General features: G+C 46.6%; 1 protein-coding gene and 1 pseudogene across 9 annotated transcripts in view; one reads left to right on the top strand and one right to left on the bottom strand.

The window, feature by feature from the left end:
* ARIH2 (ariadne RBR E3 ubiquitin protein ligase 2) overlaps window positions 1–13981 on the bottom strand; it is a 70320-nt gene extending 56339 nt beyond the window's left edge. For 6 of the 9 annotated variants that reach the window (XM_033206720.1, XM_033206744.1, XM_033206681.1 and 3 more), the window contains exons 1-3: window positions 13841–13981; window positions 9118–9181; window positions 3244–3595 (exon numbers count right to left, since the gene is read on the bottom strand). Coding sequence is in view for 5 of the 9 variants with exons in the window: in XM_033206681.1 (XP_033062572.1) it covers window positions 3244–3498 (255 nt within the window). In the remaining 4 variants the exon portion in view is untranslated. Of the gene's footprint in view, window positions 1–3243; window positions 3596–8076; window positions 8141–9117; window positions 9182–13840 lie in introns of all 9 variants that reach the window. The other 3 variants (XM_033206689.1, XM_033206728.1, XM_033206737.1) reach the window with 3 other exon arrangements.
* LOC117081123 lies at window positions 13604–14833 on the top strand (annotated as a pseudogene).
* The last annotated feature ends 2666 nt before the right edge of the window (window positions 14834–17499 follow it).

Here is a 17499-nt window from a genome sequence, read left to right as displayed (position 1 = left end):
AGTACACAGACATGAGAATCAAGTAAAAAATTTAAGCCACTCCTCAAACTTGGATAGTTTTTACTCATAGACTAGAATTCGTAGGACTATAATTTTCAATTACATACACACATAACATCTTTCTTCTACAAGCCACAGAACCTAAATTATGTGAAAAAAATTAAATATTTCAATATGCCACAGAATTGTGCAATCAGCACTATGAGCAATGGGACATCAGCAGTGATCTAGGTGACTATCACTATTGATCACACTTTCAGAGACACGTGCAACAAGAGAACCAGAGTAGCCGGAACACCATTGGGTAAACTAAGCACTTAAATTATTCCCTCTCATCCTCAAAAAAATTAATTACAAAAATAAAAACAGGCCAGGAGTGGTGGCTCATGCTTGTAAAGGAATTTGGGAGGCTGAGGTGTGAAGACGGCTTGAGGCCAGGAGTTTAAGACCTAGGCAACATAGCAAGACCCCATCTCTACCAAAAAAAAATTTTTTTGTTGTTTTGAGATAAGGTCTTGTTCTATAGTCCAGGCTGGAGTATAGTGGGGCAATCTCAGCTCACTGCAACCTCTGATCCCAGGCCCAAGTGATCCTCCCACCTCAGCCTCCTGAATAGCTGGGACTACAGGTGCATGCTACCATGCTCAGCTAATTTTTGTATTTAAAATGTAATTTAAAAAATATAAATAAAAACAATCCTAGTTTGTATCTGGCCTCGAAGAAAAAAAACTGTATATGATTCCTTCTCCTTTACTCTTGACCAAGCTGCTTTTCTGTCCAGTCTCTTTGGTCAGGTTCCTGAACCACTTAAAACACCAGAGTTCCTTTATGTGTAGTCAAGCCAACCAAAAGAGCCACAACCTTTTTTTGCCCAGCCCCAGAAAGTAAATGGTGTTAACATGTTTCTCAGTGAAGTGTAGAAGGGAAAAAACAAACTCTGTCTTCTACCAACATCTAAATTTTTGTGGATTATTTTCCTCTTTGATCCATTTTCTCTTTAACCCTTTCATACTGTTTCAACTCTCTTCCTTCTCTTATTTATTCCTTCATCTCTGTTCCAAGTTCTTTTTGCTCTTACTCCTCTCAGTCTTAAAGGCCAGATCAATGCCCTTTCACTTCATTTCCAATAGGAAAGAAAATGTATCAGGGACTAGGAAATCTAACTCACACCAACAGCAGCAGCTGCTACTATCACCAATAATAAACAAAATCCACAAGTATCCAAGCAATTATTCAATACCTACTGTAGATGAAATTGTGTGACAAGAATGATGGAGGAGATAAGGTACAAGACAGTTATTGCTCTCCAAGAACTGACAACCTAGTTGGAGAGATCATGCCAAAATGTGTGAACAGGTAAAACGTAAAGCAGTCAGAAGACTGCAGTACATAAGCTAAAAAACTAAACGAGCTCTACTGTTTGGACACAGATCAAAGGCAGGCATGGCCACTGCGCTCTAGGGGCTCTCAAGGAAACTGACTCAGAGAAAGTACGAGCTAGACTCTGAGGACCCCTAAGGGGCAGTAAGAGATGAGGTGGTGAAGGGAAAGCTTTCCAGGAGGCTGACCATGCATAAGAAGGAAGAATATAAAACAGTAAATTTTATGTTACATATATTTTACCACAATTAAAAAAAAAAAAAAAAGAAGGAAGGAACAAAGGAAGGAAGGAAGGGAGGAAGGAAGGAGGGAGGGAGGGAGGGAGGGAGGGAGGGAGGGAGGGACGGACGGACAGGTGCTTGGGCCCCTCAGCTGTCTCTAGCAAGGCAGAAAAAGCCAACACAGAGGGCTTGACAATCTGAGAATTCCTGTGTATAGACAGGAACATCCTTGTGAACTTGGTCAACTGACACTGTCCAGAGCATAGTCACACACTACATAATTCCTAATATTTTTTCTAACCTAACATTATGAACACATCCTTTTCTTATTTTAAATACCAACATTGTATATAACCTGACAGTATGACTAAAGCAAAAGAAACTATTGATCAATAAGGGAGAGGTGTGCATGGTGAGGAAGAAAAACCCGATTATTGTTTTCTATCAGGGAAATGCCCTCTGGAGGCAGGGGTCCAGCAGCTTTGCTATAGCCATAGGGCAGAAATCCCACACCCAGAGGATCCATAGGTCCCCATTCTTCAGAGTTTTCTGCTCAGCACAAGAGCGGAAGTCTACAATCACTTCTAGAAATGAATCACAAAAAAAAAAAAAAAAAAAAAAACCTTAGCTTTCAGCTTCCAGCCAGTTGCTAATAAAGACCTGAGTATCTAAATTCAAGATACTAGCCTTTGCCAACCATCTGGGGAAAAAAAAAAAATCCCTAAACTAGTAGATAAAGCAAATTTTATAGAAATCATACAAGGCACATCTTAGTTATTTATGTTTAAGTACCAATACAATTTATTTGGTTGACATGATGCCAAGGTGCCCTTTTGACCTCGAATTTAATCAGAAACAAAATTCATATAAGAATTCATGAAAAAAGATTAGCAAAAACACTAAAGTAAGAGAAATATTTCCAATTTCCCATAATGGCCAGTGTTAGAGAAGGAAACATGCTTGCTGGGAAACTGTCAAAATGATCATAAAAAATGTAAATAGTGAGGATAATAACTGGCCTAAGGTGCAAGACATCCAAAGGTATGTTTTAGCTTACGTGTTAAAAAATAAAATGCTTGCTGGAATAATCAACTTTGTTCATTCTTTACAATTCCCATACTAACACCCCCTATATCAATGAAATACAAGCTATAAGAAAAAAATATTAAAATCAGTGCATGAAACAAATGAGCTCATTAGCCCAAAGGCAATGATTATTCAGGGCAAACCAGAGGGATCTGGATACTCTCAAGACATTTATCAGTCATTCAAACACAATCATACAGAAGATGGTGATTCTGATGCTTATTGTATCAACCTCATAAAATTCTTGAAAACTCACTTCCTGAAACAAGTGCAAAGTTGTGCAATTCTGCTACTACACATTTCTGGTATGGTACATCTTTCTTGAATCTGTCCCACCCCTCCTTTCTAATTCTTACTAATTTGGGAATCTGAGGACCTTAGACATGCATATATAAGAAAACAAAGCAAATGTAACAAAATGTCCAAATGATGTTGACATACATTTGGTTTCAAGCTACAAGGCCATTCAATTAGTCTGGAGGAGACATTAATTAACAACAGCTCATCCTTAGATTTAACTGGGGGGGATTACACTGGAGTTTACAACACTGCTCACCTTTAGGACAGAAGCTAAGCTGGTCATGTGCTCATTGAGGGCACCCTCAGATTCCTTGTAGGTCAAGCAAGTGAACTGGTACTCCTCAGGATCAAAGGCATCAGCCCCCTGCTGCTCCACATCGCTGGCTACTCCCACGTAATAGTCCTCTATGTCCCCAGGGTCTTCATCCTCTTCTTCTTCCTCTTCCTCACAATTTGGGTCATAGTCCTCTTCATTGCTGTCAGACCCCTGGCTATTCATGTCCACTGACATCTTAGCATCCAGCCAAGTTGCAGATCAGGAAAGCAGCTGCTTTTTCCCCCTCCCCCCAAAACTACCGCTTTCTCAAATGCATTAGTATTTTTGTCTTCTAAGGGAGGAAAAAAAAAAAAGTGTTACTTTTTCCCCATGACAAGTAGTAACAGAAACAGTTCAAGAATCAAAATGGGGCAGTCCTGGCCCTAATCTCACTACAGCCTATTCCAACTCTGGTATCACATGGGGAATCTCACCATCATCCTCCTGGCCCAGGCCTATCAAAGGGAAATCCTTCCCTGGAGAGAGAGAAGTAGCTGATAAATGGTAACTTCACATGAAAGGCCTGGCATGACCGGGTAAGGCCATCTGCTCCATGTCAGAAAGTCAAATTCCAATGAACTTGTTATTCTTCCCAAAGTCCTTAAGGGAGAAGCACATCCCCACAGCTGGCCGCCCAGAGGGGAGGCACATAAAGGTTTAACTACCAAAGTTTAAAATTTTGCTTATCATGCCTCCATTAGTATTGATACAGACAGTACATAAATAGGAACACTTCCTGCTATAATATGTAGAAAAAGAAGACCACTGTTTCACAGACGTTACTCTTAGGTGTCTAAAAGACAGGTGCATAGTTGGTAAAGAAAGAAAAACAACAACAACAAAAAAACACATGGGTCTTCAACATCCTCTACTCTGCAAAGCTGACTGATTTTTCAGGTTTAAAGAGTTCTACTGGCCGGGTGTGGTGGCTCATGCCTGTAATCCCAGCAATGTAGGAGGCCGAGGCGGGTGGATCACTTGAGGTCAGGAGTTTAAGACTAGCCTGGCCAACATGGCGAAACCCCATCTCTATTAAAAATACAAAATTAGCCAGGTGTGGTGGCATGCACCTGTAATCCCAGCTACTTGGGAGGCTGAGGCAGGAGAATCACTTGAACTGGGAGGCAGAGTTTACAGTGAGCCCAAGATTGCACCACTGCACTCCAGCCTGGATGACAAGAGTGAAACTCCATCAGCCGGGTGTGGTGGCTCATGCCTGTAATCCCAGCACTTTGAGAAGCCGAGATGGGTGGATCACCTGAGGTCAGGAGTTCGAGACCAGCCTGGCCAACATGGTGAAACCCTGTCTTCACTAAAAATACAAAAAAATTAAGCGGACAAGGTGTGACAGGCACCTGTAACCCCAGCTACTCGGGAGGCTAAGGCAGGAGAAACGCTTGAACCCAGGAAGTGGAGGTTACGGTGAGCTGAGATTGCGCCACTGCACTCCAGCCTGGGCAATAAAAGCAAAACTCTGTCTCACACACACACACACACACACACACACACACACAAACGAGGGAAACTCTATCTCAAAAAAGAAAAGCCGCAGACAGTAAAATGTTACTCAATTACATACAAACAAAAAGAGAATACTAGTTGAGAAAGCGAAACAGTCACAAATCCTAACTTCAACTCACAGAAGATTGTGGCAAACACCCATTAACTTTTCTACACAACTACTATCTCATCTGATGAGCTGCAAGGAACAATATCAACTAGTGATTTAAATCTAAAACTAGGCCAGGTGCGGTGGCTCACGCCTGTAATCCCACCACTTTCAGAAACTGAGGCGGGCAGATCACGAGGTCAGGAGATCAAAGACCATCCTGGCCAACGTGGTGAAACCCCATCTCTACTAAAATTACAAAAATTAGCTACACATGGTGACATGTGCCCGTAATCCCCAGCTGCTTGGGAGGCTGAGGCAGGAGAATCACTTGAACGAGGGAGTGGGAGATTGCAGTGAGCCGAGATCCTGCCACTGTACTGCAGCCTGGCAACAGAGCGAGACTCCATCTCAAAAAAAAAAAAAAAAATCTAAAACTAATAGAAACTTAAAGTGCAAGAGCATTTAGATTTAATAGTATGTAAATAATTTATTTAAACAAATCTTGATTAAATACAAAAGCAAATATAAAGTCTACTTCAAGTAGGTAATCTGTCTGAAAAAAACAACGAACCATAATCTAAAACAAAGACTGAGGGCCAGGTGTGGTGGCTCACAAGTATAATCTCAGAATTTTGGGAGGCTGAGATGAGAGGATCCCTTGAGGCCACGAGGTCAAGACCCACCTGAACAACCTAGTGAGACCATGTCTCTACAACACATTAAAAAAAAATAATCCCAGCACTTTGGGAGACCGAGGTGGCCAGATCACCTGAGGCCAGGAGATTGAGACCAGCATAGCCAACATAGTGAAATCCCATCTCTACTAAAAGTACAAAAATTAGGCCGGGTGCGGTGGCTTATGCCTGTAATCCCAGCACTTTGGGAGGCCGAGGCAGGCAGATCACGAGGTCAGGAGATCGAGACCATCCTGGCTAACACGTGAAACTCCCGTCTCTACTAAAAATACAAAAATTAGCTGGGCATGGTTTTGCACCTGTAATCCCAGCTACTCAGGAGGCTGAGGCAGGAGAACTGCTTGAACTTGGGAGGTGGAGGTTGCAGTGAGCTGAGATTGCACCACTGCACTCCAGCCTGGGCAACAGAGCGAGACTCAATCTGAAAAAATAAAAAAATAAAAACTAAATTAGCTGGGCATGGTGGTGTACACTTGCAATCCCAGCTACTTGGGAGACTGAGGCAGGAGAATCACTTGAACCAGGGAGGCGGAGGTTGCAGTGAACCAAGATCATGCCACTGCACTCCAGCCTGGGCAACAGAGTGAGATACTGTCGCAAAAAAAATAAAAATAAACAAATAAATAAAATAAAATAAGACAGGCATAGTGGTCATGCGTCTGTAGTCCTGGCTACATGGAACAACTGCTTGGGCCTGGAAGGTCAAGGCTGCAGTGAGATCGTTCCACTGCATTTCAACCTAGGTAACAGAGATTCTGTCTCCAAAAATAATAATAATTCAAGTAAATGCTCTTCTACTAAAAAAAAAAAAAAAAAAAGGCCCACGTACAGTGGCTCACATCTGTTTCAGTGGCTCACATCTGTTATTATAATCCCCACACTTTGGGAGGCTGAGGCTGGAGGATCATTCAAAACCAGGAGTTCCAAACCAGCCTGAGCAACATAGCAAGACACATGTCTACCAAAGGAAAAAGAATTTGTAACCAGCCTAAAAGACTATGGAGTCCTAAGATATGGTATCACTCTCTCACCCAGTCTGGGATATAAAAACATGATCATGGCCCACTGTAGCTTCCAACTCATGGGCTCAAGAGATCCCCCTGCCTCAGCCTCCTGAGTAGCTGGGACTACAGGCATACGCCACCCCCATACCTAATTTTATTTTTTGTAGAAACAGGGTTTTACTATGTTGCTCAGGCTGGTTTCAAACTCCTGGCCTCAAGCGATCCCCCTGCCTTGGCCTTACAAAATGCTGGGATTACAAGCAAGAGCCACTGTGCCCAGTATAGAGTCACATTTTTATGTAATAAAAATATCGGCCAGGCACGATGGCTCACACTTGTAATCCCAGCACTTTGGGAGGCTGAAGCGGGCGGATTACCTAAGGTCAGGAGTTTGAGGCCAGTCTGACCAACATAGAGAAACCCAGTCTCCACCAAAAACACAAAATTAGCTGGGCGTCGTAGGACATGCCTGTAATCCCAGCTACTCAGGAGGCAGAGGCAGGAGAATTGCTTGAACCGTGGAGGTGGAGGCTGCAGTGAGCCAAGATCGCATCATTACACTCCAGCCTGGGCAACACGAGGGAAACTCCATTAAAAAAAAAAAAAATCAGTATATCTAAGTTGATATGTTAACTATAAATGCTCCCATTTCTAAAAATTAAAAAAAAAAAACCCTGGCCGGGCGCGGTGGCTCAAGCCTGTAATCCCAGCACTTTGGGAGGCCGAGACGGGCAGATCACGAGGTCAGGAGATCGAGACCATCCTGGCTAACACGGTGAAACCCCGTCTCTACTAAAAAAAATACAAAAAATTAGCCGGGCGAGATGGCGGGCGCCTGTAGTCCCAGCTACTCGGGAGGCTGAGGCGAGAGAATGGCGTAAACCCGGGAGGCGGAGCTTGCAGTGAGCTGAGATCCGGCCACTGCACTCCAGCCTGGGCGACAGAGCGAGACTCCGTCTCAACAAAAAAAAAAAAAAAAAAAAAAAAAAAAAAAAAAAAAAAAAAAACCCTATTAATTATGGGGCAATAAAATGTTTGCAGTCTGACCTTTTTTTTTTTTTTTTTTGAGAAGAAGTCTCGCTCTGTTACCCAGGCTGGAGTGCAGTGGCGTAATCTCAGCTCACTGCAACCTCTGCCTTCCAGGTTCAAGCAATTCTCCTGCCTCAGTCTCCGAGTAGCTGGGACTACAGGTGCACGCCACAACGCCCAGCTAATTTTTTTTGTATTTTTATTAGAGATGGGGTTTCACCATGTTGGTCAGGCTGGTCTCGAACTCCTGACCTTGTGATCCACCCGCCTCACCTTCTCAAAGTGCTGGGGTTACAGGCGTGAGCCACCATGCCCAGTCAGCAGTTGGACTTTTAACAAACTCCTCTGCATGGTAGAGCCACATAATCACAACTAAACTTAATTACGGTGTTTTTTCTTTAGGAGAAAAAGTTAATCTTTAAATTAAAGATACCTGTAATTCTTGGCGATCTCTCAGGCAGATGTCACCCAAGTATTCTACGTAATATGATTTCCATCTAAAATGAAAAGAATTATATTTTTAAAACTGGTATACTGCTTTTGCAAGTTTATTTTTTTTTAAAGCAAAGGTATTTTAAAGGACAAGTAACAAGGGACAGTAGCTATTAAATTATCTTCTTTTCTAAGTGCCAACAAAAATCCATGTCATAATTACACTGACAAGACTTACATGACCTTCTAAAAAAAGAAAGTATTGGCCGGGCACGGTGGCTCAAGCCTGTAATCCCAGCACTTTGGGAGGCCGAGACGGGCGGATCACAAGGTCAGGAGATCGAGACCATCCTGGCTAACACGGTGAAACCCCGTCTCTACTAAAAATACAAAAAACTAGCCGGGTGAGGTGGCGGGCGCCTGTAGTCCCAGCTACTCGGAGGCTGAGGCGAGAGAATGGCGTAAACCGGGAGGCGGAGCTTGCAGTGAGCTGAATCCGGCCACTGCACTCCAGCCTGGGCGACAGAGCGAGACTCCGTCTCAACAAAAAAAAAAAAAAAAAAAAAAAAAAAAAAAAAAAAAAAAAAAAACCTATTAATTATGGGGCAATAAAATGTTTGCAGTCTGACCTTTTTTTTTTTTTTTTTTGAGAAGAAGTCTCGCTCTGTTACCCAGGCTGGAGTGCAGTGGCGCAATCTCAGCTCACTGCAACCTCTGCCTTCCAGGTTCAAGCAATTCTCCTGCCTCAGTCTCCGAGTAGCTGGGACTACAGGTGCACGCCACAACGCCCAGCTAATTTTTTTTGTATTTTTATTAGAGATGGGGTTTCACCATGTTGGTCAGGCTGGTCTCGAACTCCTGACCTTGTGATCCACCCGCCTCACCTTCTCAAAGTGCTGGGGTTACAGGCGTGAGCCACCATGCCCAGTCAGCAGTTGGACTTTTAACAAACTCCTCTGCATGGTAGAGCCACATAATCACAACTAAACTTAATTACGGTGTTTTCTTTAGGAGAAAAAGTTAATCTTTAAATTAAAGATACCTGTAATTCTTGGCGATCTCTCAGGCAGATGTCACCCAAGTATTCTACGTAATATGATTTCCATCTAAAATGAAAAGAATTATATTTTTAAAACTGGTATACTGCTTTTGCAAGTTTATTTTTTTTTAAAGCAAAGGTATTTTAAAGGACAAGTAACAAGGGACAGTAGCTATTAAATTATCTTCTTTTCTAAGTGCCAACAAAAATCCATGTCATAATTACACTGACAAGACTTACATGACCTTCTAAAAAAAGAAAGTATTGGCCGGGCACGGTGGCTCAAGCCTGTAATCCCAGCACTTTGGGAGGCCGAGACGGGCGGATCACAAGGTCAGGAGATCGAGACCATCCTGGCTAACACGGTGAAACCCCGTCTCTACTAAAAATACAAAAAACTAGCCGGGTGAGGTGGCGGGCGCCTGTAGTCCCAGCTACTCGGGAGGCTGAGGCAGGAGAATGGCGTGAACCCGGGAGGCGGAGCTTGCAGTGAGCTGAGATCCGGCCACTGCACTGCAGCCTGGGCGACAGAGCGAGACTCCGTCTCAAAAAAAAAAAAAAAAGAAAGTATTCAGCTGGGCATGGTGGCTCATGCCTGTAATCCCAGCACGTTGGGAGGCCAAGGCAGGTGGATCACTGGAGGTCTGGAGTTCAAGACCAGCCTGGACAATATAGTGAAACCCCATCTCTACTAAAAATACGAAAATTAGCTGGGCACGGTGGCGGGCACCTGTAATCCCAGCTACTCAGAAGGCTGAGACAGGAGAATCACTCGAACCAGGGAGGCAGAGGTTGCAGTGAGGTGAGACTGGACCACTGTACTCCAGTCTGGGTGACAAGAGATTTCGTCTCAAAAAAAAAAAAAAAGGTATTCTAAGTGAACAGGTAGCAATAATTTAACCTCAATTCTCTCTCTCAGTTTGGAAGACTATTTTCTTTTCTTTTTTTTTTTTTTTTTTTTGAGACGGAGTCTCGCTCTGTCGCCCAGGCTGGAGTGCGGTGGCCGGATCTCGGCTCACTGCCAGCTCTGCCTCCAGGTTTACGCCATTCTCCTGCCTCAGCCTCCAAGTAGTTGGGACTACAAGCGCCCGCCACCTCGCCCGGCTAGTTTTTTGTATTTTTTTTAGTAGAGTCGGGGTTTCACCAGGCTAGCCAGGATGGTCTCAATCTCCTGACCTCGTGATCCGTCCATCTCGGCCTCCCAAAGTGCTGGGATTACAGGCTTGAGCCACCGCACCCGGCTGTTTTTTTTTCTTTTGAGACAGGGTCTCCCCACTGTCACCCAGGTTGGAGTGCAGTGTTGCAATCTCAGCTCACTGTAACCTCCACCTCATCCAGCTGAAAGGCCGCTTCTTTACTCCAATACTTCTGTCCTTCAGATTCTCTCTTTTTTTTTTTTTTTTGTTGAGACGGAGTCTCGCTCTGTCGCCCAGGCTGGAGTGCAGTGGCCAGATCTCAGCTCACTGCAAGCTCCGCCTCCCGGGTTTACGCCATTCTCCTGCCTCAGCCTCCCGAGTAGCTGGGACTACAGGCGCCCGCCACCTCGCCCGGCTAGTTTTTTTTTTTAGTAGAGACGGGGTTTCACCGTGTTAGCCAGGATGGTCTTGATCTCCTGACCTCGTGATCCGCCCATCTCGGCCTCCCAAAGTGCTGGGATTACAGGCTTGAGCCACCGCGCCTGGCCTCAGATTCTCTACAGCAATGACCACAATTTCAATCCTAAATGTAGATGTTGACAAAGCAAATTGTAACTGACTTAAAATTGAATTTTTACTATAAAATCACCTCCACTGTGGTAATCTAACACAGAATAATGCTAATATTTCAGATCTCACTTTACTTATGCTATTGTGGTTTATTTATGTCACATTACCCATAAATGTTGTGGTGGTGCATGCTTGTAGTCCCAGCTACTTGGGAGGCTGAGGTGGGAGGATCTCGAGCACAGGAGGCTGAAGCTGCAGTGAGCCAAGATCACGCCACTGCACTCCAGTCTAGGCAACAGAGTGAGACCCTGTCTTCAAAAACAAAAAAAGTTCCAGGACCAGGTGTGGTGGCTCACGCCAGTAATTCCAGCACTTTGGTTTGGGAGGCCAAGGTGGGTAGATGGCTTTAGCTCAGGAGTTCAAGACCAGCCTGGGCAACATGGTGAAACCTCACCATTACAAAAAAACACAGAAATTAGCCAGGAATGGTGGCGCATACCTGTAATCCCAGCTACTCGGGAGGCTAAGGAAGGAGAATTGCTTGATCTGGGAGACAGAGATTGCAGTGAATCAAAACTGTGCCACTGCACTCCAGCCTGGACAACAGAGCGAGACTCCGTGTCCCAAAAAAAAAAAAAAAAAAAATTGGCCACAGGCCCCACGCTCCTCCAAAAAAAAAAAAAAAAAAACACCATTTCATACTAAGTGTTCTAGGTACAGATTTAAATGAAAATTTAATTTTTAATCATCTCAAAGTTAAATATCCAAATTCTACTTGAAAAAGTGGGCCAGGCACAGTGGTTCACGCCTGTGATCCCAGCACTTTGGGAGGCTGAGGTGGGCAGATCACAAGGTCAGGAGTTGGAGACCAGACTGACCAACATAGTGAAATCCTGTCTCTACTAAAATACAAAAATTAGCTGGGCGTGGTAGCATGCGCCTGTAGTCCCAGCTACTCAGGAGGCTGAGGCAGGAGAACCGCTTGAACCCAGAAGGTGGAGGTTGCAGTGAGCTGAGATTGCACCACTGCACTCCAGCCTGGGTGACAGAGCAAGACTCCGTCTAAAAATAAAAAATTAAAAATAAATAAATAAATAAAAAGTGATCTTGTCCTGACAGTTTTTTTGTTTTTGAGACAAAGTCTTGCTCTATTGCACAGGCTGGAGTGCAATGGCACAATCTCGGCTCACTGCAAGCTCCACCTCCCGGGTTCATACCATTCTCCTGCCTCAGCCTCCCAAGTAGCTGGGACGACAGGCACCCACCACGACGCCCGACTAATTTTTTGTATTTTCAGTAGAGATGGGGTTTCACCGTGTTAGCCAGGATGGTCTCGATCTCCCGACCTCGTGATCTACCCACCTCAGCCTCCCAAAGTGCTGGAATTACAGGCGTGAACCACTGCGCCCGGCCAACAGTATGTATTTCTTTAGTAACATAACTGACAGTAACATTTTTATTTCCTTTGAAATTGAAATATTATCCCTACATCCCAGACAGAAATGGCATAATAGACATTATTTTTGGAGTTCAAGACCAACCTGGGCAACACTGCCAAATGCTGTCTCTACCAAAAAATCTTAAAAATTAGTGGGGCATGGTGGCACATGCCGGTAGTCCTAGCTGCTCAGGAAGTTGAGAGAGGAGGATTATTTGAGTCCAGGAGATTGCAGTGAGCCATGATCACACCACTGCCCTCCAACGAGCCAGGTGACAGAGGCCCTGTCTCTAAAAAAAAAATTTTAAGGGTCAGGTACAGTGGCTCACGCCTGTAATCTCAGCACTTTAGGAGGTCAAAGCGGGAAGATCGCTTGAGCCCAGCAGTTCAAGCCCAGCTTAGGCAACCTATTAAGATTCCTGTACTCACAACAAATTTAAAAAATTAGTCAGGCATGGTGGTACACGCCTGTGGTCGCAGCCACTTGGGAGGCTAAGAAAGGAGGATCACCTGAGCCCAGAAAGTCGGGGCTGCAGTTAGCTGTGATCGCCGCCACTGCACTCCAGCCTGGTGACAGCAACTTTGTCCCGCCCACCAAAAAAAAAAAAAAAATTCCTCCAGAGCCAAAGTCACATGTTCAGGGGACCTGACAACCATCCTGGGCTTGCTGACCACGCACAGAACACGTAAGTTTTAGTGAGTCTGATGACGTTTACTCCAGATATGATCACCAGCGCTGAATGGTCATTCCTAACTACACCTCCGAAGAAAAACTACTTGGCACAAAACTAGAAATCAGCAATTTCGTTTCAAAATCCTACACTCTGTCTTTTCTAATACGGTGACCACAAGGCACATGCGGTTATTTAAATTTAATTATACTTAAAAATTAAGTAAAATTTAAAATTTAGTTTCTCAGGTGCATTAGCCTACAGGTCAAATGCTTAACGGCCACGTGTGGCTAATAGCTACCATGTTGAACAGCAAAGGTATACAACATGTCGCTATGACAGAAAGTTCTATGGGACTGGGCAATGAACAGTACGAAGGCGAAGTCATCCAAGAACCCGGCTGCCCAAGCAGCTTCAGGCGGGGCGGCGACACAATTCCGGGGCTGCACATCCCCTGAGGGGCCGCGGGCTCCGGGATATTCGCGCGGACGCGGAGCCCACGAACTGGGGATACCCTCCATAGGCGGGCGTTAAACCGCGCGGGCAGCGCTGCGATAGCTCCCAAACAGGACTCGAGTGGGGAGCCCCGAGGCCGTGCGTTTCCCCGCCGCGCCAGACAGGGAGGGCCTAGATGTGCCGGCGCTGGTTGGTCAGAAGCGGTGGCCTCTGACCTTTCCGCGAGCTGAGAAGACGGCGGGAGGAAAAAAGGCAGACACAACGCTGGGCGCCCGGCCGTCCCTCCGCTGACCGCGGGTAATGCTCGGACAGCGAACCGGCAGCGGGAGGGCCCGGGCCTCCCGGGCGACGGCGGAGGCGGAGTCCCGGCCCGGCCGGGGAGGCTGGCGGAGAGGCCCCCCCAGCTGCCCGCCAAGGTAAACAAGGCCGCGCCGCGACGTGCGCTGCGCACTTACCGGGAGCTGCGGCCTTGCGGCCGCTGAGCCCGGACGAGCCAGACCGGGTCAGGTCGGGCCAGAGGGACCGGACTGGGGAGAAGCCGCGGCAGAGGCGGCGGGCCGACGCCGGTCAAGCCCGTGCTGCTTCCTCCAGAAGAGTCGTCCCCGCAGCTCCGGAAGTGCTTGGCGCCGTTGCGTCACTTCCGGATCGGGGTCGACCCACGGTCGCTCAGGTCGCGACTGGCTCCTGGTTAGAGGGCCTCTTTAGCGCCGCCTCCTTGCAATTTAGCGCTCTGACCCATAGTCTGACTAGGGTACGGCAGGTGCCGACCGCGTCTGGAGCCACCATTCGCCTACCAGCGTCTCCCGTTGAGATGTTTTTAACCAACGCGTTTCTCATCGCCTTGTCATTTCACTGTGTACTCCGGAATCGGGCACGGAGAAGACATCCTGGCGTCGGTGGAGTGTCTAAAGAACCATTGTTTCCCGGCCGCTATCTGGTCTGAGGGGAGCTGGGCCGGGAATTTCTGCCTACACCCCGAGGCGGTCGCCGGATGGCCCCAGAGCCGCAACCACACCACGCTTTCGCTTCCCCCGCCGCGGCCTCGTTCGCCGCCCAGTTCGACTTACCGTCACCGTGCAAGATTGCATCTTAACTGCCTTGCTTCCAGTTTCTTTTCACAGTATAGGAGTTGTCATCATGACTTCCAGGTACCTTCTGGGACCGGTTGTCAAATGCTGTGGCTAGAGACGGAGGGTCACTCAGACTGTTGCTGCACCACAGTGGAAATGCCAATGTGAAGCCGCTGATGTTAGGAAGGCTCCAGGGTGTGCAATTCCATAGACAACAAATCAAATCATTTCCAACCATACTGGAGTCGCGTATATACGCATTCAAGACACCTGTGCTGTCCGGTCGCTGTGGCTCATGCCTGCATTCCCTGCACTTTGGGACGCCAAGGCGGGAGGATCGCTTGAGCCCAAGAATTTGATGTAGTGAGACCCCTCCTTCTTTCTACAAAAAAAAAAAAAAAAAACTAAAAATTAGTTGGGCGAGGTGGCACACGCCTGTGCGTCCCAGCTACTCAGGGGGCTGAGGTGATACAGGATTGCTTGAGCCGAGGAGGTCGAGGCTGCAGTGCGCCGAGATCGCACAACTGCAGTCCAGCATCGATGATAGTAGACCCTGTCTCAAAACAATAACAAACCATACAATGTAGAAAGCCATTAAAAATCATGCCGGGTGGCCGGGCGCAGTGGCTCACACCTGTAATCCCAGCACTTTGGGAGGCCGAAGAGGGCAGATCACGAGCTCAGGAGTTCGAGACTAGCCACACCAGCATGGTGAAACCTCAGCTTTACTAAAAATACAAAAAATTAGCTGGGCATGGTGGCAGGCGCCTGTAGTCCCAGCTACTCGGGAGGCTGAGGCAGGAGAATTGCTTGAACCCAGCAGGCGGAGGTTGCAGTGAGCCGAGATCGCGCCCTGCACTCCAACCCGGGCGACAGAGTTTAAGACTCCGTCTCAAAAAAAAAAAAAAAAAAAAATGCCGGGTGGACTGCTCTGCCTATGGAGTAGCAATTCCTTTTTTTTTTTTTTTTTTTTTTTTTTTTTGAGGCGGAGTCTTGCTCTGTCGCCCAGGCTGGAGTGCAGCGAAAGAGCCGCTATCTCAGCTCACTGCAACCTCCGCCTCCCAGGTTCAAGTGATTTTCCTGCCTCAGTCAGCCAAGTAGCTGGGACTACAGGCGCGCACCACCGCGCCCAGCTAATTTTTTTTTTTTTTTTTTTTTTTTTTTTTTTGAGACCAAGTCTCGCTCTCTCGCTCAGGCTGGAGTGCAGTGGCGCGATCTCGGCTCACTGCAAGCTCCGCCTCCCGGATTCACGTCATTCTCCTGCCTCAGCCTCCTCAGTAGCTGGGACTACTGGCGCCCGCCACTACGCCCGGCTAATTTTTTTGTGTATTTTTAGTAGAGACAGGGTTTCACCGTGTCTACCCGGATGGTAATTTTTGTATATTTAGTAGAGACAGGGTTTTACCATGTTGACCAGGATGGTCTGGATCTCTTGACCTCGTGATCCGCCCTCCTCGGCCCCCCAAAGTGCTGGGATTACAGGCGTGAGCCACCGCTCCTGGCCTCCTTTGTTTATTTACTTCTTTAATAAACTTGCTTTCACTTTACCAAAAATAAATAAAATAAATCATACTGGGTGGCGGGGTATGGTGGCTCAAGCCTGTAATCCCAGCACTTTGGGAAGCCAAGGTGAGAGGATCGCGTGAGCCCAGGAGTTGGAGACCAGCTTGGAAACATAGATTCCATGTCTACAAAAAAAAAAAAAAAAATGTTTTGGCCAGGCGTGGCTTTGGGAGGCCGAGGCAGGTGGATCACTTGAGCCTGGGAGTTGGAGACCAGCCTGGGCAACATGGTGAAACCCCATCTCTACAAAAAATACAAGTTAGCTGGATGTGCTTATATACCTACTTAGGAGGCTGAGGTGGGAGGATCACTTAAGACCCAGGAGGTGGAAGCTGCAGTGAGCAAGAGATCGGGCCACTGCACTCGAGCCTGGGGGACACAGCCTGAACCTGTCTTCCAAAAAAAGGAAAAAAAAAAAAAATGCTGTACTAAGGCACCTATTGACAAGGAAAGGTATTTGGCATATACTCAAGTGATAAGAATAGGATAGGGGCCAGGCATGGTGGCTCACACCTATTGTAATCCCAACACTTTGGGAGGCGGAGGTGGGCGGATCACCTGAGGTCAAGAGTTGCAGATCAGCCTGACAACATGGCAAAACCCTGTCTCTACCAAAAAATACAAAAATTAGCCGGGCATGGTAGTACATGCCTGTCATTCCAACTACTCGGGAGGCTGGGGCAGGAACAATAACTTGAACCCGGAAGGTGGAGGTTACAGCGAGCCAAGATGGCACTACTGCACTCCAGCCTGGGCAACAGAGTAGCTCCATCTCAGAAAAGAAAAAATAATGGCGTGAACCCGGGAGGCGGAGCTTGCAGTGAGCCGAGATCGCGCCACTGCACTCCAGCCTGGGGGACAGAGCGAGACTCTTGTCTCAAAAAAAAAAAAAAAAAAAAAAAAAAAAAAAAAGGCCAGGCGCTGTGGCTCAAGCCTGTAATCCCAGCACTTTGGGAGCCGAGACAGGCGGATCACGAGGTCAGATCGAGACCATTCTGGCTAACACGGTGAAACCCCGTCTCTACTAAAAAATACAAAAAACTAGCTGGGCGAGGTGGCGGGTGCCTATAGTCCCAGCTACTCGGGAGGCTGAGGCAGGAGAATGGCGTAAACTCGGGAGGCGGAGCTTGCAGTGAGCTGAGATCCGGCCACTGCACTCCAGCCTGGGCGACAGAGCAAGACTCCGTCTCAGGAAAAATAAATAAATAAATAAATAAATAAATAAAATATGAATACGTATAAAATATACAAAGTCTCTCATGGTTTATTTGGGACAGGAATCCAGACAAGCCACAGTGGGAATGGTTTATCTCAGCTCCACAGCTGAGAGAGCCTCAGCAAGAAGACTCAAAGACTGAGGAGTGGAATCATAGGCAAAGTTGTTTACTTACACTTTTGGTGAGTGATGTCAGCTGGGGGCCTAGCTGGGGCTGTCAGCCAGAACATACACATGCATGATCTCTCCATGTGGCCTGTGCTTC

Source organism: Trachypithecus francoisi, unplaced genomic scaffold (genome assembly GCF_009764315.1).
Source record: "Trachypithecus francoisi isolate TF-2019V2 unplaced genomic scaffold, Tfra_2.0 Lachesis_group0, whole genome shotgun sequence".
In the NCBI taxonomy this organism is placed as follows: domain Eukaryota; kingdom Metazoa; phylum Chordata; class Mammalia; order Primates; family Cercopithecidae; genus Trachypithecus; species Trachypithecus francoisi.
The sequence above is the reverse complement of the archived record's forward strand: the minus strand, read 5'-3'. Positions and strand labels throughout refer to the sequence as shown.